The sequence below is a fragment of the Culex quinquefasciatus genome, chromosome 2 (assembly GCF_015732765.1).
Source record: "Culex quinquefasciatus strain JHB chromosome 2, VPISU_Cqui_1.0_pri_paternal, whole genome shotgun sequence".
Lineage (NCBI taxonomy): Eukaryota > Metazoa > Arthropoda > Insecta > Diptera > Culicidae > Culex > Culex quinquefasciatus.
The window spans coordinates 207151735-207176371 of NC_051862.1; the positions used below are offsets into that span (position 1 = coordinate 207151735).

General features: G+C 35.2%; 1 protein-coding gene across 1 annotated transcript in view; it reads right to left on the minus strand.

Moving 5' to 3' along the window:
• LOC6052415 (AP-1 complex subunit gamma-1) overlaps positions 1–24637 on the minus strand; it is a 66587-nt gene that overhangs the window by 24268 nt on the left and 17682 nt on the right. The window contains 6 exon segments of the mRNA XM_038252234.1: positions 3615–3632; positions 4357–4433; positions 15900–15995; positions 15998–16137; positions 16209–16539; positions 19087–19148. Of these exon segments, the coding sequence (XP_038108162.1) occupies positions 3615–3632; positions 4357–4433; positions 15900–15995; positions 15998–16137; positions 16209–16539; positions 19087–19148 (724 nt within the window).

The window sequence follows — 24637 nt, forward strand, 5'->3', positions numbered from 1 at the left end:
ACGAGTCCAAAACATTGAAGATCTGGCAACCTTGTCTCGAGTTTTGATTACTTAAGTTATATGTGTGTACGTTTTTTTCTGGATTCAAAAAAAAAAAGCTGAAATATGTGTCCAAACCAATCATATTACCCATTGTTGGTAAAAAGTGAGGAAGGCATCAACCACATAGGTGGATTAAGTTAGTTTTTGAGTTATTGATGCAGTTTTGTTCAAAATCGTGAGATCTTTCAGAAAATCATATAACATCCAATACTTTGTTCTAGAAATCAGGAGGAAATCCAGTTTTTTCGCGAAAACTTAACACGTAGCCTTATGTGTGGGACAAACTTCAAATGCGTTTTTCTCAGCTTGCGTTTTTTGCATATGGGACATTTATGCAAACATGGGCAGTAAACCTAATTGATAAGAAATAATAAAAAAAACGTTGATGAATCCACCTTTAGGTGGTTGGTGCCTTCCTCTCATTTATATATATTCCCCACGAAAACAGTATGATTCGAAAAAAAAATTGCCCGATCGGGCTCAAAATGTTTCTGGGGCTGGGCAAAAATAATTAGATCCGTATTTTCCACATTTTCAAAAAAAAAAGTAGTAAATCCGCGTCGATTTTAACTCTCTTGACAACGTAAAATTTCTCAAGGAATCCGATAAAAATATGTTCAGACATAGGCTCTACAGACCCGAGACCTCCAAAACCGCATTTAAAGTTTTGATACGACCTTTTCAAATATTCGGCTAAATTTTTGAAACTCAAAACTATTTTTTTCTTAAAGTCCCATCAATTACCTTTCAAGACGTCCAAGACAACTGAAATCGGTTAAATTGGCGAGGAGTCATAACTTGTTTAATGTGTTTTTTTTTTGCGAAAATCGACGAATTTTTAGATTAAATCAAATCAAGTTCTGCAAAGTTTTAGGATCATCTAGACATCCTTAAAATTCACTCAAAAAAGAATTGTCCCTATTGGTTGAGTCATGCCCGAGATCAAGCGAGTTGAAGTTCCAACTTTTTTGATGGGTTGGGAGTTGGAACGTTAATTGGGCGCGCAAATCGAACTGGATCGTAATTTGTGAAAAGAGCTCGTTGGAATCGGGAGATTCTTCCCGAGGTTTACAGTAGCCCAGTTAAAGCACCTTGAAAGATTCCTTCTGCGGTATCTCTTCCTAAATTTGCCTATGCCTATGTTCGTGAGTTACTCATTTGGGTTTGCTGGTGATCAAAGACACAATCTCGGATTGTATGAAATTAGCACGACCAGTAGGCATTCGATGGCCTTTCTCGGCTTTTGCAAGTGAAGCAACTTTATTCCGGGATTCCAGCGCCTGTTGAAAGTCTAGCCGCCAACGCATTGTTTGACAAGCAGGTGAACGTCTCTCTTCATCGGCGGAACTCAAAATTTCCTTCGCTGAAATGCACAACCGCGACACCACCAGCTCCGGATGTTTCGCGTTCACCGTGTCAATCTCCCCCACCAGTTCCGTGATCTGGTTCATCATCTTGCCGAAGTGCTCGTATCGGCGTAGGTCACTGTGGATACTCGGCTCTAAAAGGACAGGGTTGTTGCGGTTGTGGTTACACGTTACGGAATCATACTTGGACTTACTTTTGAAATTCGCTGAAGCCGGCCACTTCCAACAAGCCACTTTCGCAAGGACTTCGCCGAGTGTTCGTTACCGATGTTGCTTATAAGTTAATTTCCAAAATGCAGTAAAAAAATCCCAAGCTTGTTTGTAAACACAGATCAAAATGACGTTTCTAGAAGTGTTGCCAAGTTTTTACGATTTTTCCTCCAAATGGGTGCACGAGAGTGCTGCAGGTGTGCGCGAACAATGCGCGGCAATATAATTTACTCGGAGCACCAACTCCTGGTCTGGAAAGTTGTTTGTTTACATGTTGACTTTCAATAATTTAGCAATTTGGTCAATTTGTCTTACTAAATAATGTCTTATGCGTTGTATATTTCACTTAAAAGCTCGTGTAATTTCATGTCGAGACAAAATTGTTCAGCAACATAATCAATACAGACTTTTTTCAGAGTACGCAGACTCTCATGTTAAGCATTTTGGCATCATTTTTTTTTGCATTTCGACGTCGTCGTGCTATCTTGTCGCACCCGCCATTTTGACGTTCCGAGAAAAACGCGTTTTAATGTTTGACCTTGAATATTCAAAAACGAGAGCACGCAATGTAAACAATAACAAACACGTTTTGTTTGGCTCACCATTCTGTGCATTGTCCCAAAGTTTGGTTGAAGTTGGTTGCTGGAGTCCCGAGTTATAATTACAAATGTTTCCGGTAGTCTAGCTTGTACGTGCGACAAACGCATCCTGACTTTCCTGGCCTGAAATCCTTTTGGCCTTTTGTCGCACTTACATCAATTTTCATGGAGTGACAAGATAGCACGACAAGATTGAAACTACTTACATATGTAAAGTGACAAAAATGCACGGAGTTTTTTCGGTTTTTGTTGAATATCTCAGGATTGAAATCGAATTTTGGGGATCTGTGAAGGTCAAAAGGTGAGGCATTGTGAGCTGCACAAAATGGCGTTCTTAACTCAATTTGGCCCAAAATGCACGTACGACAAGTTAGCACGATGGCGACGATTTGCGCGTCCAAAAAGATCCGGCCATTTGAGGTTATGCAAAAATCACCCTTTTTGTAGCTACAAAAAAAACTTGTTCATGGCATAACTTTAAAAGTACTTCACTAAACAGAATAAAATTTAATAGGGTCTTAGGGGACCCCAAAACGAACAGAATGAGGCGGATCCGGCCAAAATCGGTTCAGCCAGTTCTGAGATAATCGTGTGGAAAAAAAAACATGTCTACACACATCCCCACAGACATTTGTTCAGAATTTGATTCTGAGTCGATAGGTATACGTGAAGGTATATCTAGGAGGTGTATTTAAGAAGTTCATTTTTCGAGTGATTTTATAGCCTTGCCTCAGTGAGGTGAGGAAGGCAAAAACTACTTTTAAAAGCTAATCAGAGAAAGATAAAGCTACTAGAAATTCATTTAATCAACGAAACAATAAAAAAACAAGCAAACTAATAAAATGCAATCAGTAACGTCTAAAAGAAAATAGGAAACAAATCAAAATAATTTCAAAACACCGAATAGCGGAACACATCCTGTGGCCCGTAGATTTGGAGGGAAGTATCGAGAATCAAAACACACACCGATCGAAAATGGATTGGGAGGAAAATTCAAACTTGGCGAGACACAGACACACTTGAGCAAAAAAATGTTACGCGATCACCCTAATGAAGAAGCACAGGGAGCGAAAGAGAACATTCCGGGGGTCTTATCACACGCGTTTGGCGCTTTCGTCACATCTCTCCCCAAAAGTGATAGTTACGAGTGGAAAAAAGCATTTTAGTTCGAGCGACACACACACGAGACTTGGAAGGAGTTTTTCGTTCCGTCATAATTTTCTTAATTAAAAAGACACTTTCCCTGACGTAAGGGGCGGCGCAAAATGGAGGCCGTAATAATTGGATTGGAGCGAAATTTGCTTATCAGAGAGAAGGAGTGAGAAAATGGGGGGCGGGAAGCACAGACAGACAGAGCGAAAAGGGGGGGGAGGGGAGGGGTAGGGGGCGGCATTACCTCTTGATTTCCACTATCCTGGCAAGCAATAAAGTATAGGTAAGGATGGTACACCAAGAAAAACCGTTAAAATTGTAGACTTTACTGAGGCGCTTGAGGGAAAAGTGATTGGAGCGGGGGGAAACCGGCTTTTTTCCTGGAAAATGGAAAAGTTCTTCTAGCTGGTGGGGGGGAAACCAAACAATCTTGATGAAAGGGGGGAAACTTAACATAATTTTTAAACAAAAATCAAACCCAAAAACCTTTGAGAAAAAAACTTGTGTGGCTGCTCTAGTGTTGATAGAAAGTTTGAAAAACTAACAAAAATACGCTCTAGAAAGGCTCAACTACTAGAAATCAGCCGTCAGCTTTCGGATGTTCGGAGCTCGACTAGCAACTATAAGGATTGATTTTGTTGTTACATTCATTAGTTTGGTGTTTTGCTTGTGTTTTTATGGTAGAAGGTAGAAGCATTTCATTCACTAAACATCATGGAAGTTAGCTTCGCTAGTACGCTCTAAACACGGTAGAATGTAAAAAAAACGATTGATCAAAAATGTTTTGAAAATTTCTACAATCCTACACAGAGTTTGCTAAAGTTTCACAAAAAAAAATCAAGATCATAACTTTAACCAAGCAATGATCTTGTTTTTAAGAACCAAAAAAAACTTTTGTTAAAAAATATTCATCAAAAGGGTTTATAAATAAAATCAAAACAATTAGAAAACAACGAAAAATCGAATCCAGAGTAGAGCAAACTCACCTTTTTGAAGTGATTCAGCGTGTCCTGGCTTTTTTCGCACATTTCCGTGATGAGGGTGACGCCGGCGATGAGGATACCTATAGAGAAAGAGGGGAGGCGGAAAAGGGATGCAAATGATGAAAACGTGTACGGTCATAAATAACACCGGCCATTCTCCGGAACCTTCTTGGAGGTGTGTCGGAATTTCCTCATACGGCAAAAGGGATGGTGGGCGGTGGAGGTGGACATTAATTTACGGTGTTGGTGAGTGGGCATAAACTACGTAGATTCAAAATTGAAATTTTTTCAACGATAAAATTATTTTATAAAAACACATTTTCAAACTGGACCCACTTCCTAAAATGAATAACTCAACTTATGGATGACCCCTTATGTGGGGGACCTTTATGATGATGAACGCCCCCGAGAGCAAATCTGATGTTTGCAGAAGGAAGGCTTCGGACATCATGACCCAACTAATAATTCAATCATGTTGGTCGGTTTCGGCACTTTTGGGGAGTTGACCTTTTCCCAGAAAAAGTAATTAATTAGATTTCATGCATAACATTTTGAGTATAAATCTATTGAGAGATTCGACAGAAACGTGCACGCATCCTGGTGGCGAGTAGAAGCACTACGCAACGATGTTCGGAATGACAGCGTGCTTGGAAATATTATTTTTTTTGCAGTTTTTGATTTTTATTTTCTTCAATTTTTTTTAACTTCGATGAAAGTTATTGTAAAGTGTGGCAATCGCATAAACGAATCGAATGATGTATAAATCATAGGGGCTAAGTAAATTTTTTATGTTTTTTCCTCAAATTTACCAAAAAGATCTTTTGGAAAATTGATTTAAATATGATTTATTTGATTGATAATGCTCCTTACATGTGTATTATTGAAAAAACTAACTATAAGAGTCATATTACTGCATAATTACAATAATTTTCTGAAAAAATTGCCAGTTATTCGAATTTTTCCAAAAAAAAACCAAAAAATCACCAAAATGCATTTTTAAGGTCAATATTTTGATCAAAGGGGAAGAAAAGTAAAGTTTAAACACTTTTACATAACATTTGATCATTACTTTTAACTTTTGCAACATTTAACTCAAGTTATCCAAAATATCGATCATCTTTTTAGAAAAATCGTTTAAATAAAATACCTGTCACAATTAATCACTACAAATCACCAAGCATTATGATCGTTAGCAAAATTGCCACACTTTGCAATACCCCACTTTTCTGAAAATGCTTGATTTTTCATCATAAACGCGATTTTTCCCTAAAAACTGCTCAAACTGTATGGGGGCTGTCATTCCGAACACCGCTGGAACAACAGCGAACCTAGCGGAAAAAACGTCGTCGAATTTTTCAATTTCACGCTGACAAACGCAAATCTGCCTTCATCTCGAGCAGATCTACAAACAAAAATAGAAAAATAGAGTCTTCCTTCAATCACGATAGAATCGGCATCACTGTTAGCCGTTTTCAACAAAAAAAATCTAATAAAGGTGAAAAAGCATAACAAATACTCGCTTTGTTGCAAGTTACGAATACGGTACTATGTGAAAATTTGAGTATTTTCGAAAAAACTTTTTTTTTGTGAAAACTAGCCAATTTCATTCCAAAAATACTAGAACAGTGAAGAACAAAAACAAGAATTGCTACATTTCTGGAGTATTTTTTTTTTCTTTTTTTTTTTTGAGGGTCCAATAAACCAAATATCCAGTTTTTGCTTTTTGGGTGTTTTTGAAACCGCCTAAGAGTCAGGGGTATTAAAAAACACCCAAAAAGCAAAAACTAAATTTGGTTTATTGGACCTTTTAAAAAAAATCTCCAGATTTGATACCCATATTGCAAATTACACCCGGGACCCGTGGTGTAGGGGTAAGCGTGGTTGCCTCTCACCCAGTCAGCATGGGTTCGATCCCAGACGGTCCCGGTGGCATTTTTCGAGACGAGATTTGTCTGACCACGCCTTCCGTCGTATGGGGAAGTAAATGTTGGCCCCGGTCTAACCTAAAGGGTTAGGTCGATAGCTCAGTCCAGGTGTAGGAGTCGTCTCCCTGGGTCCTGCCTCGGTGGAGCCGCTGGTAGGCAGTTGGACTCACAATCCGAAGGTCGTCAGTTCGAATCCCGGGGTGGATGGAAGCTAAGGTGTAAAAAGAGGTTTGCAATTGCCTCAACAATCAAGCCTTCGGACAATTAGCTTCGAGTAGGAATCTCGCAATCGAGAACGCCAAGGCAATGCTGTAGAGCGAATAATTTGATTTTTGTTTTTATTGGAGATTATGAAAATTTTTGTGCTTGCAAAAAAACAGTATTTTAGATTTATTTATCATTTTACTCAAAGTTTGTTTGTTTTAAAAACTTACCATACTATCAAAAATATATTTTCGAAGAGAATTCAAACATAATTTGATTGGATTCAGTAACTTTTAGAAATATATTTAAAAAATGTTACCGTCCGTTAATGTCGATAAAATTCACCGATAGAATTGTCGGATTAACGATAACAATAGAACTATTGTTATCGCTATCAAACCTCGAACATTTTATCGTTTCATCAGCGCAGGTCTCGCAAAAAATGTGCAAGAGTGAGATTGTTGGCGTAAATTCAATACCCTGCTACTTTGTATTCATTTTATATAATTTTTGAAAGTTTTGACATTTTGGTAATTTTGGTAATTTTGGAAATTTTGATATTTTTGGTAATTTTGATAATTTTGGTAATTTTGGTAATTTTGGTAATTTTGGTATTTTTGGTATTTTTGGTAATTTTGGTAATTTTGGTAATTTTGGTAATTTTGGTAATTTTGGTAGTTTTGGTGATTTTGCTAATTTTGGTAATTTTGGTAATTTTGGTAATTTTGGTAATTTTGGTAATTTTGTTAATTTTGGTAATTTTGATAATTTTGGTAATTTTGGTAATTTTGGTAATTTTGGTAATTTTGGTAATTTTGGTAACAATGGTAATTTTGGTAATTTTGGTAATTTTGGTAATTTTGGTAATTTTGGTAATTTTGGTAATTTTGGTAATTTTGGTAACAATGGTAATTTTGGTAATTTTGGTAATTTTGGTAATTTTGATAATTTTGGTAATTTTGGTAATTTTGGTAATTTTGATAATTTTGGTAATTTTGTTAATTTTGGTAACATTGGTAATTTTGGTAATTTTGGTAATTTTGGTAATTTTGGTAATTTTGGTAATTTTGGTAACTTTGGTAATTTTGGTAATTTTGGTAATTTTGTTAATTTTGGTAACATTGGTAATTTTGGTAATTTTGGTAATTTTGGTAATTTTGGTAATTTTGGTAATTTTGGTAATTTTGGTAATTTTGGTAATTTTGGTAATTTTGGTAATTTTGTTAATTTTGTTAATTTTGGTAATTTTGGTAATTTTGGTAATTTTGTTAATTTTGTTAATTTTGTTATTTTGTTAATTTTGTTAATTTTGTTAATTTTGTTAATTTTGTTAATTTTGTTAATTTTGTTAATTTTGTTAATTTTGTTAATTTTGTTAATTTTGTTAATTTTGTTAATTTTGTTAATTTTGTTAATTTTGTTAATTTTGTTAATTTTGTTAATTTTGTTAATTTTGTTAATTTTGTTAATTTTGTTAATTTTGTTAATTTTGTTAATTTTGGTAATTTTGTTAATTTTGGTAATTTTGGTAATTTTGATAATTTTGGTAATTTTGGTAATTTTGGTAATTTTTTTAATTTTGGTAATTTTGGTAATTTTGGTAATTTTGGTAATTTTGGTAATTTTGGTAATTTTGGTAATTTTGGTAATTTTGGTTTTTTTGGTAATTTTGGTAATTTTGGTAATTTTGGTAATTTTGGTAATTTTGGTAATTTTGGTAATTTTGGTAATTTTGGTAATTTTGGTAATTTTGATAATTTTGGTAATTTTGGTAATTTTGGTAATTTTGGTAATTTTTGTATTATTTGTAATTTTGGTAATTTTGGTAATTTTGGTAATTTTGGTAATTTTGGTAACCTTGGTAATTTTGTTAATTTTGTTAATTTTTTTAATTTTGGTAATTTTGGTAATTTTGGTAATATTGGTAATTTTGGTAATTTTGGTAATTTTGGTAATTTTGGTAATTTTGATAATTTTGGTAATTTTGGTAATTTTGGTAATTTTGGTAATTTTGGTAATTTTGGTAATTTTGGTAATTTTGGTAATTTGGTAATTTGTTAATTTTGGTAATTTTGGTAATTTTGGTAATTTTGGTACCTTGGTAGTTTGGTAATTTTGGTAATTTTGTTAATTTTGGTAATTTTGGTAATTTTGGTAATTTTGGTAATTTTGGTAATTTTGGTAATTTTGGTAATTTTGGTAATTTTGGTAATTTTGGTAATTTTGGTAATTTTGGTAATTTTTGGTAATTTTTGTAATTTTGGTAATTTTGGTAATTTGGGTAATTTTGGTATTTTTGGTAATTTTGATAGTTTTGGTAATTTTGGTAATTTTGGTAATTTTGGTTATTTTGGTAATTTTGGTAATTTGGGTAATTTTGGTATTTTTGGTAATTTTGATAGTTTTGGTAATTTTGGTAATTTTGGTAATTTTGGTTATTTTGGTAATTTTGGTAATTTTGGTAATTTTGGTAATTTTGTTAATTTTGTTAATTTTGGTAATTTTGGTAATTTTGGTAATTTTGGTAATTTTGGTAATTTTGGTAATTTTGGTAATTTGGCATTTTGTAATTTTGGTAATTTTGGTAATTTTGGTAATTTTGGTAATTTTGGTAATTTTGGTAATTTTGGTAATTTTGGTAATTTTGGTAATTTTGGTAATTTTGGTATTTTTAGTAATTTTGGTAATTTTGATAGTTTTGGTAATTTTGGTTATTTTGGTAATTTTGGTAATTTTGGTAATTTTTGTAATTTTTGTAATTTTTGTTATTTTTGTAATTTTTGTTATTTTACTAATATTTGTTATATTTGTAATTTTTGTTATTTTTGTAATTTTTGTTATTTTAGTAATATTTGTTACATTTGTTATTTTTGTAATTTTTGCAATTTTTGTAATTTTTGTAATTTTTGTAATTTTTGTAATTTTTGTAATTTTTGTAATTTTTGTAATTTTTGTTATTTTTGTAATTTTTGTAAATTGTAATTTTAGTAATTTTTGTAATTTTTGTAATTTTTGTAATTTTTGTAATTTTTGTAATTTTGTAATTTTTGTAATTTTAGTAATTTTTGTAATTTTTATATTTTTTTGTAATTTTTGTAATTTTTATATTTTTTTGTAATTTATGTAATTTTTTAATTTTTGTAATGTTTGTAATTTGTGTAATTATTGTAATTATTGTAATTATTGTAATTATTGTAATTTTTGTAATTTTTGTAATTTTTGTAATTTTTGTAATCGGACACTCAAGAGGTCACAACTCGTGCACTATCAATCCCAAACGTACGTCACATTTAGCTCGCTGCCTTTCAGAGCAAATATCTAGTATGCAGGCAGCACCACTAACTTCTTTCCCTGTCGTCATGTCACACATGGCCCAAAAAGTTTTTCGGGAACGGAAAAACGGTGACGGAGACGTGGTTTTGCGGTCAAATGATGGCAAACCCTGGCTAGCTGGCGGGTGCAGCACTAAACACCATCATGACGGGTGAGCTTTTGTGACACATCATCATAGGTGGGGGCCTCCACACAAGATGATGGTTTGGTATTTATAATTGGAGCAAGTTTCAGATAGGTCGTACGGAGAAAAGCTCTTTGTTAAGTTTTGTTTTGGCATATATTTTTTATCAAGAAAATGTGAATAGCGGACAATGAATAATTATTTTACATCCACCACAAATTAATTCACCTGTTCGTCTTCTGCTCCGTACCGTCGACCAGCATTGCAAATGAATAAATTACATCCAATTGGCAACGTACGAATAGATACAAAACACTTATGCTGAAGCGAGCGATACCTTCCTCCAAGTTCTGAACATCGCGGCAACAACATCGTTTTCCACCAAACGGCCATCGCGATACCATACGAACGATACAGTCAGTGGCAAAGAGATGGTTATGTTGCGATGTAACGATTATTACAGGAGGATGCACGCTCGAAAGAGTTTTCATCCGCCACCCACACAGGAGTTTGAGGGAAAAGTGAGGGTACGTGTCTTAGCACCCACCGTATGATAATGCCTTCACTGGTTGGGCGAATAATTTAATGAAGCCATCCACAGCTGGGCGGGAAGAAATTGAATCGATCGATGGTTGTTTTCCCTAGGAAGCGAACCTTTTTTACGCGATTTAAGAGGGTCGTTATATCGAAGAAGGTTCAATCACGCAAGTGGCGTAACCTCAAACCAACCAACTGTTGTTGTTGCTGTGTGCGTATCGATCTGGACGTACGATACGCGACAAGCTTCCAGTTAAATCTACTGACACAATTATTTAGCTATTAAGATTTTGTCATTATTCATGGATTCAATGTCAGGGCTGTTTTTAGTTGATTTTGTTACAGGTTTGCTCTTTCTTGAATATTCGAAAGCCGATAAAAATTGACAATTTGTTTCGTCTTATCATAGTCTAGAGATAGGACGACCCGATTTGAAAAGTTTACTTTTGTAAACATTTATCAGTTGAGCAGTTCTCCCAGATTTCGGTCATTCGATTTTTTTTTTTTGTTTTTTTTAATCCGACTGAAACTTTTTTGGTGCCTTCGGTATGCCCAAAGAAGCCATTTTGCATCATTAGTTTGTCCATATAATTTTCCATACAAATTTGGCAGCTGTCCATACAAAAATGATGTATGAAAATTCAAAATTCTGTATCTTTTGAAGGAATTTTTTGGTCGATTTGGTGTCTTCGGCAAAGTTGTAGGTATGGATACGGAGTACACTGGAAAAAAATTATACACGGTAAAAAAAATTTTGTGATTTTTTTATTTAACTTTTTATCACTAAAATTTGATTTGCTAAAAAACACTATTTTTATTATTTTTTTATTTTTTGATATGTTTTAAAGGACATAAAATGCCAACTTTTCAGAAATTTCCAGGTTGTGCAAAAAATCATTGACCGAGTTATGAATTTTTTAATCAATACTGATTTTTTCAAAAAATCTAAATTTCGGTCGTAAAAATTTTTCAACTTCATTTTTCGATGTAAATTCAAATTTGCAACCAAAAAGTACTTCTGTGAAATTTTGATAATGTGCACCGTTTTCAAGTTATAGCCATATTTAAGTGACTTTTTTGAAAATATTCGCAGTTTTTAATTTTTTTAAATAAGTGCACATGTTTGCTTAGTTTTGAAAAAAATATTTTTGAAAAGCTGAGAAAATTCTCTATATTTTGCTTTTGCGGACTTTGTTGATACGACCCTTAGTTGCTGAGAAATTGCCATGCAAAGGTTTAAAAACAGGAAAATTGATTTTTTTCAAGTCTCACCCAAACAAACCACCATTTTTTAATGTCGATATCTCAGCAACTAATGGTCCGATTTACAATGTTAAAATATGAAAAATTCGTGAAATCAAAAATTTTAAATCAAGACTAACAAATCAAAAGGGCGTAATATTGAATGTTTGGTCTTTTTAAAATGATAGTCTTGATTTGAAAATTTTCAAAATATTTTTTTCGAAAAGATCGAAAAATTTCACAGATGTTTCATATACTAACATTGAAAAACGGACCATTAGTTGCTGAGATATTGACGATAGAAAATGGTGGGTTGTTTGGGTGAGACTTAGAAAACATCAATTTTCCTGTTTTTGAACCTTTGCATTGCAATATCTCAGCAACTAAAGGTCGTATCAACAAAGTCCGCAAAAGCAAAATATAGAGAATTTTTTCAGCTTTTCAAAAATATTTTTTTCAAAACTGGGCAAACATGTGCACTTATTTTAAAAAATGAAAAACTGCGAATATTTTAAAAAAAAGTCACTTAAATATGGCTATAACTTGAAAACGGTGCACATTATCAAAATTTCACTGAAGTACTTTTTGGTTGCAAATTTGAATTTACATCGAAAAATGAAGTTGAAAAATTTTTACGACCAAAATTTTGATTTTTTGTAAAAATCAGTATTGATTAAAAAAATCATAACTCGGTCAATGATTTTTTGCACAACCTGGAAATTTCTGAAAAGTTGGCATTTTATGTCATTTAAAACATATCAAAAAATAAAAAAATAATAAAAATAGTGTTTTTTAGCAAATCAAGTTTTAGTGATAAAAAGTTAAATAAAAAAATCACAAAATTTTTTTTACCGTGTATAATTTTTTTCCAGTGTACTCCGTATCCATACCTACAACTTTGCCGAAGACACCAAATCGACCAAAAATTCCTTCAAAAGATACAGATTTTTGAATTTTCATACATCATTTTTGTATGGACAGCTGCCAAATTTGTATGGAAAATTATATGGACAAACTAATGATGCAAAATGGCTTCTTTGGGCATACCAAAGGCACCAAAAAAGTTTCAGTCGGATTAAAAAATACAAAAATTAAAATTGAAGAAAAAAGACCGATTTCGTAGAGAATTGCTCAGTTATGACAGGGTCGCCACTCAAGTCGGAAAAAAGGTTAGAAATTCTCCTAAATCCACAAAAAATCAGGAATTTGCAATTTTTGTTGTTGTTAAAACTCAATTAGAAAAAAGGAATCAATTGCTTGAAAAATATTCGACAACTCTAATATTCAAAACCATTGCGCCTAACTGACTATTTAAAGTTCATTTCACTTTTTTAATCTTTTTAGAATTAAAAGGATATTTAAGACATTAAATTCCTAAAACATATTTATATGATGATTATGATGGCATGCATTTGAACCAGTTTTTTAAATATTTTCCATGATCCAAAATTTATGACAACTTAATGAAAAAAAAAAAAAACAAATTCGTACAAAACGTTAAATTTTTAGGCAGAATAAATGTGAAAATAAAAACACTCAGCATTAATTTGTGAGGCATTATTACAAAATTTACTGCAAATTCAATAACAATATTGCTAACAACATCTAATTATTGACTACATGTACGAATATTTTTCTGTATTTAAGTAAGACATTAGTTAAAATATAGCTAGAAATTCGGCCCAGCCTATACACTTACATAAATTTTGTCTAATTAAAAAAAAGTTTTGCTATAAACCACTAAAAATCTGCTGCATGCAAAAATATTTCGATTGAAACAACGAAAACAAATTGTTGAAAAATAGTTTAAAAAAATATGTCTCAGCCAGTTTTTAACAGAATATTCCACAATATTTCAGCTGAACACAAGAAAATTTTAGCTAATTTTCTGAAAAAAAATATTCTAGCAGTCGACCGCTAGATTTTTTCTCGGCCATTTAACAAACAAAAATGGCAATTCCAACTATTTTTTAGTTAATTTTAATTACTGGTGGTCAGCAATTTCGGGTTAACAATATCAACAATCGATTGTTGAAAAAAAGCTGTGTAAAAAATTAACCCATACTTTTAGTTAAATTAACCAAGATTTTCTTAGATTTGCCCGGCCGGTCTCTCCGTGTAGTGACAACAATTATGATCAGAATTATTTGAAAAATGTTTCTAAATTGTTTTTCAGTTTTTTAACCACTAATAATTTTTTTTTAACTTTTAAGAAACAAGAAATCAACAATGTTTCATCAAGGTCATTTTAGAGGTAAAGCACTGGACCCTGCAATGAAAAAATACTGATCACTTATTCAAAAGGAATCTTGATTAAAACAAATTTTCACATTAGATCTTAGATATTACGAAATTTTGATAAAATATGTTATAAGCTTACTAAAAAAAAAAATTATTATTATATTCCGAATTCAGTCGTTTTTCATGTTTGGCATTTTTTAAATAAATCTTGAAATTTTATGTATTGTTAAGCTTTTAATAAGCCTAAAAAATATATTGTTTTAAGTTTTCCCTCTGAATACGAATAAATGCTTTCCTTTGAGAAGTTTGTTTTTAAGTATGTATTTTACTGTAACTGTCAATAGTTTGTAATATTATAATTTATTTAGAAGTTTAGTTAGATATTTGATATTGACTTTTTATAGAAAATATTTATTTGCAATCATTTTTCGAAAAGAAACGTTTTTTATTTTTTTTTAAATTGTGTAAAGGTCGGAAAAAGTCTGGAATTCAAAAAAAAGATTGAAGTGTCCCCCTTATTTCCAAAATTTAAAAAAACATTGTTAAAAACTACAAAATAGATTCAAGACATTCGAGTTTGAGCTACTGTCAATATGTGTCATGATTTTTTCTCTTTAAAATATTTTAAATAACATGAGAGATAAAGCATGAGTTCTTATCAAACTGAATTTTTCATTGAAAAAATTTGAAAAAGTCATATACTGATAAGGCCGTTGGAAATATTTTTGAAGTTTATGTCCCTCGACTCTGGCCATAGTGAAGGGGGTTAAGGGTTTTAAAATGCATTTTACACCTACCCAGATGTTTTGCAATCTTCCGTTTTCAAAATATCAATGTATTAGCGATTTTTTTTATCAAAAAAAACTTTGTACAGTACTCTACAACGGAACTTTACAAACAAAAAAAAATATTGTTGATGGATCTAAAATAAGCAAAATATGATTTTAAACTCAGTATAATGCATTTAAAATTATGTTCAATTCATGCGACTTTTTCCCAAACAAATTTTGATGTTTTTCAAAACAAAACAATTTTTTGATTTTTAGAAACGATTTTAAGAAAGGGGAGGTGGGGGGCAACATAAATTTCAAAAAACATTTGCAATGGCGTAACCTGAGAATTAAATTTCAAAATTCACTAATTTATAAAGGAGCACTGACAAAAATAGTTTTTATGCTTTTTTAAGGAATAAAACTGTCTTGTGCTACCTAAAAAAAATAGGAAAAAACATAAAAATTAACTTTTTGCCATTCTTTTTTCTTTTCCTATTAGAACAAAGGAACAAAAAATGTAAACAAATTTGTAAACTTTTGAAATAAACCATTATTTTTATAAGTTTTTAATTGTTATTAAATTTCTCAAAAAATGCATCAATTTTTTAGTTTTTTTTTTCAATAAATTGGTTGTTGTTTTTTACTCAAATCGGCAAATGAAAAAAACTATTCGAAATTTTGTTGAGTCTTATTATAAACTGTTTTCAAGTTGCATTTTTTTGGTAAATGTATATCCCTTTTACTTGAGTTTCTAGAAAAGTCGGGAATTCGAAAATGGGATATGAGTGTCCACCCTGATATGTTACCACCGATTGCACCGATTTTAAGGCTCAGAAAAATTTACTGAAATTTATGAAATTAGATATTCTTATGAATCCCAAATGATTCTTCATGCTCTTATGGAAACCAAGAAAATCAAATCAGAAAATTATGATTTTTTATCAATGATCAAAACGGCTCGTGAAGTTATTTTGCCAGAAAGTCCACTATTCGATTCATTAAACCTTATCATTTGAAACTCTGTCCTCTTCCAGACAAAAAAGAACAGTGTCACGCGATAAAACTAATGACACCCTATATCCAACGCAATACCAGTCCACATTCCACCGAGGCGCCTAATTGATGCCCCTGACACTTAATTTATACTAATGATAGCAGGCAACTCACCGTGATTTTTCTCGTTCAGCAGTGACCGGGTGGCGGGCAGGAAGATCTCCATCAGCTCCGGCACCCGTTTGATGATCCTGAACGCACAGAGGGCGGCTTTTTCCGGATGTACGCGTTCGGCGACCGCATCAGCTTTTCCACCTCGCCGGCCAAATCGCGCGCCATCTCCGGCGAGGCGATGGCTCCGAGGGTGCAAAGGGCCAACCCCACCACGAACTGGGTCGGACTGTTGAGGTCACTGTGGGGGGAGGGGGGAAAGAAAAAAGGTCGTTAGTACATGATTCCGTAGGGTCATACAGTGGAACTCACTTCTTCAAGCAGTTGGTGATGAGCAGGTGCACGTCTTGCCGCTCGTCCAGCAGCAGCATCGCCCCCAGGTAGCCGATCCGTTTGTCTGTGAAGCGGGGACTGGCGGTCAGCTTGAGGCACTCGAGCTGGCCAAAGTGGGCCGGATAGCCGAGCATGTGGATGTACAGCAGCTTGGCGATGTTCCGGCAGCGCCACACCGAGTCCTCCTCGCGGAATATGCTGCGGATGTAGGCGCACTCGCGGTTCACCACCGCCCGCTCCTCGGCCGCCGTCCGCGCGGCCCGGATCTGTCGGATGAGGTCCCGCAACCGGGTTGGCGTCGGGATGCGCACTGTGCGGAGAAGAGCACCAATGTCTGGAGGTTAACAAAGGAGGCGCGACGGGTTGGTGTTTAGATGGGAAGGGGTGTAGAAGCAAGATATTTTAGTCCCAAGTTGTAACTTTCGATGGAGGAGAAATTACTTACTCTAGATTACGCTAGCTTAAAATTTGTTGTTGGCCAATTAAAATACCTTGTTCGTAGATTCCAATCCAATTAGAATTATTTTTAATAGCATAAGGTTATTATTTTAAAGAAATTTTGTACAGCAATTTTATTAAGATGTCCTCACAAATTTCATTCTCCAGAATTATCAATTGAAAAAAAAACATTTATTTATATTGTCACTTCTAAACACTAAACAATGCCTCTTTTTCTTAAAATTTTGACCTTGAATTTGATTACTTGATTAGAATTTAACCAATTTTACTATCTACTTTTGATTTGGATTAAGCCTTATTCATAAATTTCATAAGTCAAAAAGACATTTTGCCATTTTAGATTTCCATATAGGTAAAGAAGCCATTACACTACCGCAAACAAACAAACGAATAAACAAACTTGCACTTTTTTGTGTTTGACAGTTTGCCAAACTCGCAAACTTGTTTGTGGCAAACTCGCAATTTTAAGAAGTTGTATCAGATTTTCAATAAGAAAAATCGGAAATAACATTTTGAAATGGCTGTTTCTCAAAAACTACATCAGCAAACCTTCTGAAACTTAACCCTGAGATGGTTGATAGTCATATGAAACAAAATTCATTATTATCTCGAAATGCATATTTTTTAAATGCATAAATTGTATAGATTATGATGGTTTTCTTATTAAAAATCGGCCATAACATCTTAAAATGGCTTTAGTTCGAAAACTACATCAGCGAATGTTTTATATTTTTGGTGTGAGGAATCGATAGAAACCATAATCTCGGATTGTCTATTTTTTCATAGCAACGGTATTTTGAGCACCGGCACCGGCAAAAGTAGTTCTTTTTCTGTTAAGGAGTTACATACATGTCGAAAATAAAAAATTTCATATTTCAATAAATTTAATAAATCCACTAAAAAGATGATTATCAATCACTCCTGAAAGTTTCATGAAGATATTTTATGATAAAACTGAGTAAGGGACGATTTACGTCCAAAATTTTGCTATGCGCAAAGCGAACTGTCGAACTTTGTGAGCGTTTTTCTCTGAACACCGAGTTACCTACGGGTTCCACGATATCTCGTGATGGGATGGACCAAATTGGCTGAAATTTGGGGTGAAGACTCCCATGACATATTAAAAAAAATACAAAAATACAAAAATCTAAAACTGGCGATTTTTATATGAAAAACATGAAAATATTTTTATCTTTTTTTTTCAAACAAACTTTTTGAAAATCGGGCTTCGTCATGCACACAGGGCCAGTTTAACGAGGCTTCACCAAAATTTTGAGCCAATTTGGTCAAGGCAGTGTTGAGATATCGTGGCACCCGTTTTTGAAACTGCTAACTTAAAATGGCTATGTCTCGGCAATGATACAACCAAATATCTTCAAGTTTATTTTGATAATAGTTGAAAATATGTATTTTAATGCTCTTAAAATAAAATCCGAAAAAAGTTTAAGTGTGTGCCCAAACCAACCTCTTACATTTTATTCGATTTACATGTATGTAACCCCTTAATCTTTTTTATACCAAGTTGAAATTCTAAAATAGTTTATTTCCGATTTTTTTAACGTTTTAGAGGATTCAAATGTATATTTTAAGCTTTTTGATGCAAAATCAGGTACTACTATTATAATGTTTGGAAAAAATTAAAAAAATTTCAGAAGCAAAATTTCAATTTGCAATAAAATAATGCAAAAGCACGAAAAATTTTATTATCTAAAATTTTGAAATATTTTATGAAGGAAAAGAACTGCCTTCAAAGGGTTAAGCAAATTTGCTACAAAGCAAGATTTTAAAGAAGCCGGCATACAGATTTTCTGCGATTTAAAACAAATATAATAATTAAAAAATAAAAAAATATTTTTTAAGAATTACAACCGAATCTCTGGATGTTAGTATTGAAAGGATAATCGAGGAAGAGAAGCATCCGTTTAAAAATAATAATTTTTTGTGAGAATCGTGGAACGTCAAATAAACAAAAAATATCAAACGCCATGAGAAAATATAAAAATTGGCAATTGGAAGAGATTTTTGAAACAAATGCAAACTATCGAAAACCATCGAAGAAAGAAAGGCATCGAATTATGCTTTTTGAAGGGACATAAAAAACATCGAAAGATAGAGAACCATTGAGATAGCGAAGATCGACTGTTTAACAAAGGTTTTGAATTATTTTATACTACAAAAGAGAAAAATCATTGAAATTTGATAGAATAGGGAAAGTTTTGTAAAAATAAATTGTGATAACCAATTTGAAAATTTATACACAATTAAAATATTTTGCAAAATTTGTTTTAAAAAAACAGTGGCAGAATTATAACTTTTGTAGATGTTCTGGAGAATGAAATTGTGTGTATTTCTGTAATAAAAATCAACTCCACCAACCTTATCCCTCCTCCTAACTCACCTCGCTCGATGGTCTCGTTGATCGCCTGTCTTATGGTGGCCATATTAAATGCTGGATTGAATCTGTGAAGCAAGCAAGAAAGAAACGAACAAATTAATCCTCAAGTGTCACCGCCAGAACCTGCCAGCCAGCGTCAAGTGTCAAGCACTCGTCACCATCGTCGTCAGAACAAGTCGTCGAAAGAAAGTAGAGTCGCGGAGAGGAAGTGGCACTTCCTATGGTTCCCCACTGCCAGTGGTTGAACTCTCTGTTCGATTGGATAAACTCAAGTGGTGAACCCAGCCAAGCCGAACGATTAGTCCTATGGGGTAGAAAACATGCACGGCGAGAAAACGTTCGTCATTAACGCGATGTCGCAATTATTAACCACTTGCGCGAGTTGGCAGAATATGGTAGCAGCAGCGGCAGCTGAGATGTGCTGGGAAAGTTCTGATGGAATGGGAATTTCTCAGGGAGGGGGCGAGTCAGGGTTGCCATTATTAGGTTATGTTATGGATCTACTAAGTAATATCACTCCGAAGAGCTTTTTATTTACAAAAGTTAAAGAATTCAATAGTTCAAAATTTCAAATGTCCAAGAGTCTAAGAATCCGAGAGTACATGATCCCAAGAATCCGAGAGTCCAAGATTCCAAGAGTTCAAAAGTCCAAGAGTCCAAGATTCCAAGAGTTCAAGACTGGTCCAAGAGTCCGAGAGTCCAAGAGTCCGAGAGTCCATGAGTCCGAGAGTCCAAGATTATAAAAGTTCAAGACTGGTCCGAGATTTCGAGAGTCTAAGAGTTCAAGAGTCCAAGAGTCAAATATTATAAGAGTCCAAAAGTCCGAGAGCTCAACAGTCCTAGATTCAAAGAGTGCGAGATACCAAGAATAAACATCTCCAAAAATCCAAGATTCCAAGAGTTCAAATGTCCAAGGACTCCGAGAGTAAAAGTGTTCATGAATCCAAGAGTATATTCTATGCATGTCCGAGTACCTAAATTACCATGAGACTAAGAGTCTAAAAATCTAGGATTCAAAGTCTAAGAGACCGAGAGTTCGAGAGTCCAAGAGACTTCGTATTCAAAAATCCAAGAATTCAAAAAAATCAGACTTCAGATTGAGAGTCCAATGTATGACATAACAACTCAATAACAACCCTGCCACGGACCCAATCCCTCCACACAAAAGCACACAACTCCGAGCTCCACGTACAACTACAGGAATCCCCCATTTTTGTGTGGTTTACTTGGTCACATCCCAGTGCGTAGGCGCTCACAACGCAACACAAGGAAAGTACCTACTGCTGAAAAGGGTCCCAAGAGTGATTACCAGCGAGCACCTTTTCATGCAGAAATCTCTTCTCATACACCGGCGACCGACGTCTGTCTGAAATCGTATGCAAATTAGCAACCAATTCACGCCTAAGAGAGTCCACCACCCCCGCGGTGAGTTACAGACCGGTCTACTATAGCTTTGCTTAGGGGTAAGTATTTGGGTACAGCAATGTAACGTCGATTGACTCATTTGTGAATGGCGATATCGTAACGAGTCTTTAGGCACGTCTCTGGGTAAGTGTTTGAATGTTTTTGTGACTGTCTGTGTATAGTTGTAATGAGGGTGAGGAAATAGAGCACATCGGATGATTAATAGCTGCGACTAGTCACGTTGAGTGTTGGATAGAGAAGAAATAGTTTTGTTAGCATTAACAGTATGTAAGAGTTCACAATGTGCCCAAAAGTTTTAGGGTCCAAGAATCCAAAAGTATAATAATCCAAAAGTATAAGAATCCAAGAGTCCAACAATCCAAGAATCCAAGAATCCAAAAGTCCAAGAATCTAAGGGTCAAAGATTCCGAGAGTCCAAGAATCCAAGAGTCCAGGAATTTAAGAAGCTAAGAGTCTAAGATTCCAAGAATCCAAGATTCAAGAGTTCAATAGTTCAACAGTCCAAGAGTTCAGAGTAAAAAAATCCAAGAGTCCAAGAATCCGAGAGTCCAAAAGTCCAAGAATCCAAGAGTCCAAGAATCAAAGAATCCAAAAGTCCAAGAGTCCAAGAATCCAAGATTCCAATAATCCAGGAATCCAAGAGTCCAAGAGTCCAAGAATTTCTTGAATTCTTGAATTCTTCTTCTCGAAGATTCTAAGAGTCCAATAGTTCAACAGTCCAAGAGTTCCAAAAGTCCAAGAATCTAAGAGTCTAAGATTCCGAGAGTCCAAGAATCCAAGCGTCCAAGAATCCAAGAGTCCAAGAATCCAAGTGTCCAAGAATCCAAGTGTCCAAGAATCCAAGTGTACAAGAATCCAAGAGTCCAAGAATCCAAGAATCCAAGAGTCCAGGAATCCAAGGAGCTAAGAGTCTAAGAATCCAGGAGTCGAAGATTTCAAGAATCCAAGATTCTAAGAAACCAAGAGTCGAAGATTCCAAGAATCCAAGATTCTAAGAGTCCAATAGTTTAAAACTTAAAAATCCAAGAGTCCAAGAATCCAAGAGTCCTAGAATGCAATTGTCCAAGAATCCAAGCGTCCAAGAATAAGTATATAAGAATCCAAGAATTCAAGAATCTAAGAGACAAAGAGTTCAAGAGTCTAAGAGTCTACGAATTCAATAGTCCAAGAATCCAAGATTCAATGGTATCAGTTTCAAGATACCATAAGGTCCGGGAGTCTAGTTGTCCGACATGTCGTCATTAGAATCTTTAATCCAAGATTCAAGAATAAAAGAAATGAAATGGATCACAGAATCCAAGATTCACATATTTGAAAGTACATGGAATCAATATGTCAAGTTTAAGAGTAAGAAAATAATGAATTCTGAAAAAACTAGCTAATCAATTTGATTTCAATCTGTCCGACTAACATCACACAGATCATCATCTCGCACAAATCTGTACAAACACACAGGCCAAACCTGCCGCTAGGCACAACCGATTAGCATCGATTATCTAATTGCGCACCCAACCTCCACGTCTCGCTCTCTGACGGGTACTCGTACTCGTGTCACTCTGCCGGCGGTATCCAACGGAATAACCTGACTTGGGAACGCGCGCGTCAACCGGACTGGCAACAATGACGGCAATTGTTACGTCAGCACTGCAAAAAAAAGTAAATCTCTACCGCCAAAAATGGACCGGCATGATTCATAGCCTAGTCTTTGTTGCATCGCCGCTTTCATGACTCTATGAGTTCAACGGTGAAACAACACAACAGTGTTGCCAGCCTTCGTGACCGTCAGTTCCAGCGGGGAAAATTTTAAAATCAGAACCTGCAAGTGACATTGACACCTACTCGACCCCCCTTTCCTTCCCTGGCTGGTGACCTCGAGTTCTGCGGAATACCCGACCGACCGACCCCGTTTCTGGGTGTGGCTTGAAGAAGAGGTTACGTGCACGGGACGACTTTATCAGCAATCAACCCGAGCAGAGCTTTATGGTACTGTAGGGTGGAGTTGCTTTGAAAGGTTCATTGTTGGAGTAATTGGTTTTTTTCACGATTAGTGTCAAAGTCTTCAGAATAGATTACATGAAAGGATCCATTAGTTCCTCCTTGTCCCGTTATCATCGAACATTGATTAGGAATCTTCTATCAGACCGAATCCCACTAACAACAAAGCAACATGTCTTGGATTGCCCTAATTCTTCAACTGTGGATTCTTGTATCATCGTTTCTCGCAGTCGAGTTTGACTTGGAAATCCAACCCCTAAAATCCCTCAACGACTGCCCTGCGAATACCAGAATCTTCGGTGACATCGTAACCTGGATTCCGAACAACCACGGCCTAAACCCGTTCAACCTGGAGGATCCATTCGCTGTCGGGTGTTACCGTTTCGCCATGGAATGCAATCCAACGAGCGTCCAGATCATAACCTGCAACACTTGCAGAACGTTTCGTACCGTTGACAGGCATATGCTACCTTGGAGGCTGGACAACCTGTGGTACCGGAACGATACTCGAGTCTTCCAGATCGTAGGACTTCAACACTGTGAGTGGGACTACCGGGGATCGTTAACGGTCAAGAGGCACGATCAACTAATAGTGGATAGCACGTGCATGCTGTTGAACATGATGACGATCAACAAAACAACGCCAGCCATGCTGCAACCGTCGGCGGTGCACTGCAACACAGCTCTGGCAGCACTGCTCTGGATTGTGAGCTTCAGCGCGTGCAGTATTCTACTTGGTTGCTGGATTTCACCGTAAAACCTAGTCCTTATATCGCACAAATAAAGCTCAAAGCAACTCCACCCAACGGTTTCCCGCGGTGATGTTGTGACCTACAGCACGTGAAATCAAGGTGTGGACACGGAGAGGACTGTGGCCTCCCTCCACCCTACTATGTTTGTGTATCTTCTGTTTTTCCAGTCAGCCAACCGGCCAGGTCTCGTGTTTGCTGTTCAAACAAGTATAGTTTCGCCCTTTGCTGCACGGTAGCTCAGTGGCAACATCAAGCATGAATTTGCTGTGGGTTGTACCCACTGACTGGTGTTGCTGCTACAACTAGTAGGGTGCAGGGTTAGGGTTCATGATGCTCTTTGTGTGTCCGCAGATGTTGTTCTAGTCTGAGTTGGGGAAGGTGTTCTTGGTCGATTTTTATAAGCTTCTGAGGGTTGTTTTACGGGTGACCGGCAGTGAAATTATGAGAAAGTATAATCAGGCTTGATTAAGCTGACACAGCTTATTTCAGTCCCGGTGTAATACCTATTGATATTTTCAGTAATAAAGCTTTTTGTAAATATAGTCCTTGTAATATTTTTGAGATTTGTCTGATCACGCCTTCCGTCGGACGGGAAGTAAATGTTGGCCCCGGACTAACCTAAAAAAAAGGTTAGGTCGTTAGCCCACTCCAGGTGTAGGAGTCGTCTCCCTGGGTCCTGCCTCGGTGGAGTCGCTGGTAGGCAGTTGGACTAATAATCCAAAGGTCGTCAGTTCGAATCCCGGGGTGGATGGAAGCTTAGGTGTAAAAAGAGGTTTGCAATTGCCTCAACAATCAAGCCTTTGGACACTTAGTTTCGAGTAGGAATCTCGTAATCGAGAACGCCAAGGCAATGCTGTAGAGCGAATAATTTGATTTTTTGATTAATATTTTTATGAATTTTACATAGAATACATGTATTCAAACATATGGGTCTCGTGGCGCAGGGGTAGCGGCTTCGGCTGCCGATCCCGATGATGCTATGAGACGCGGGTTCGATTCCCGCCTTATCCACTGAGCTTCTATCGGATGGTGAAGTAAAACGTCGGTCCCGGTTTCTCCTGTCTCGTCAGAGGCGCTGGAGCAGAAATCCCACGTTAGAGGAAGGCCATGCCCCGGGGGGCGTAGTGCCAATAGTTTCGTTTTTCGTATTCAAACATGTGCAAAAATAGTCAAACCTGAAATATTTTTGTAGATTTTTTTTACAAAAAAATCCGTATTTTTCATCAGTGTTTATCATTCTTCATTATAAGCAGTTTATTTTTAATAATTTGCATAACTTAAACCATTTTTTGATAGTATTCCGTTTTATCAATCAAATATTTCTAAAGTTATTTTTTTTTTCGTCACTTTTTCTATGCTGAAATGTTTCTGAAATGTTTTGG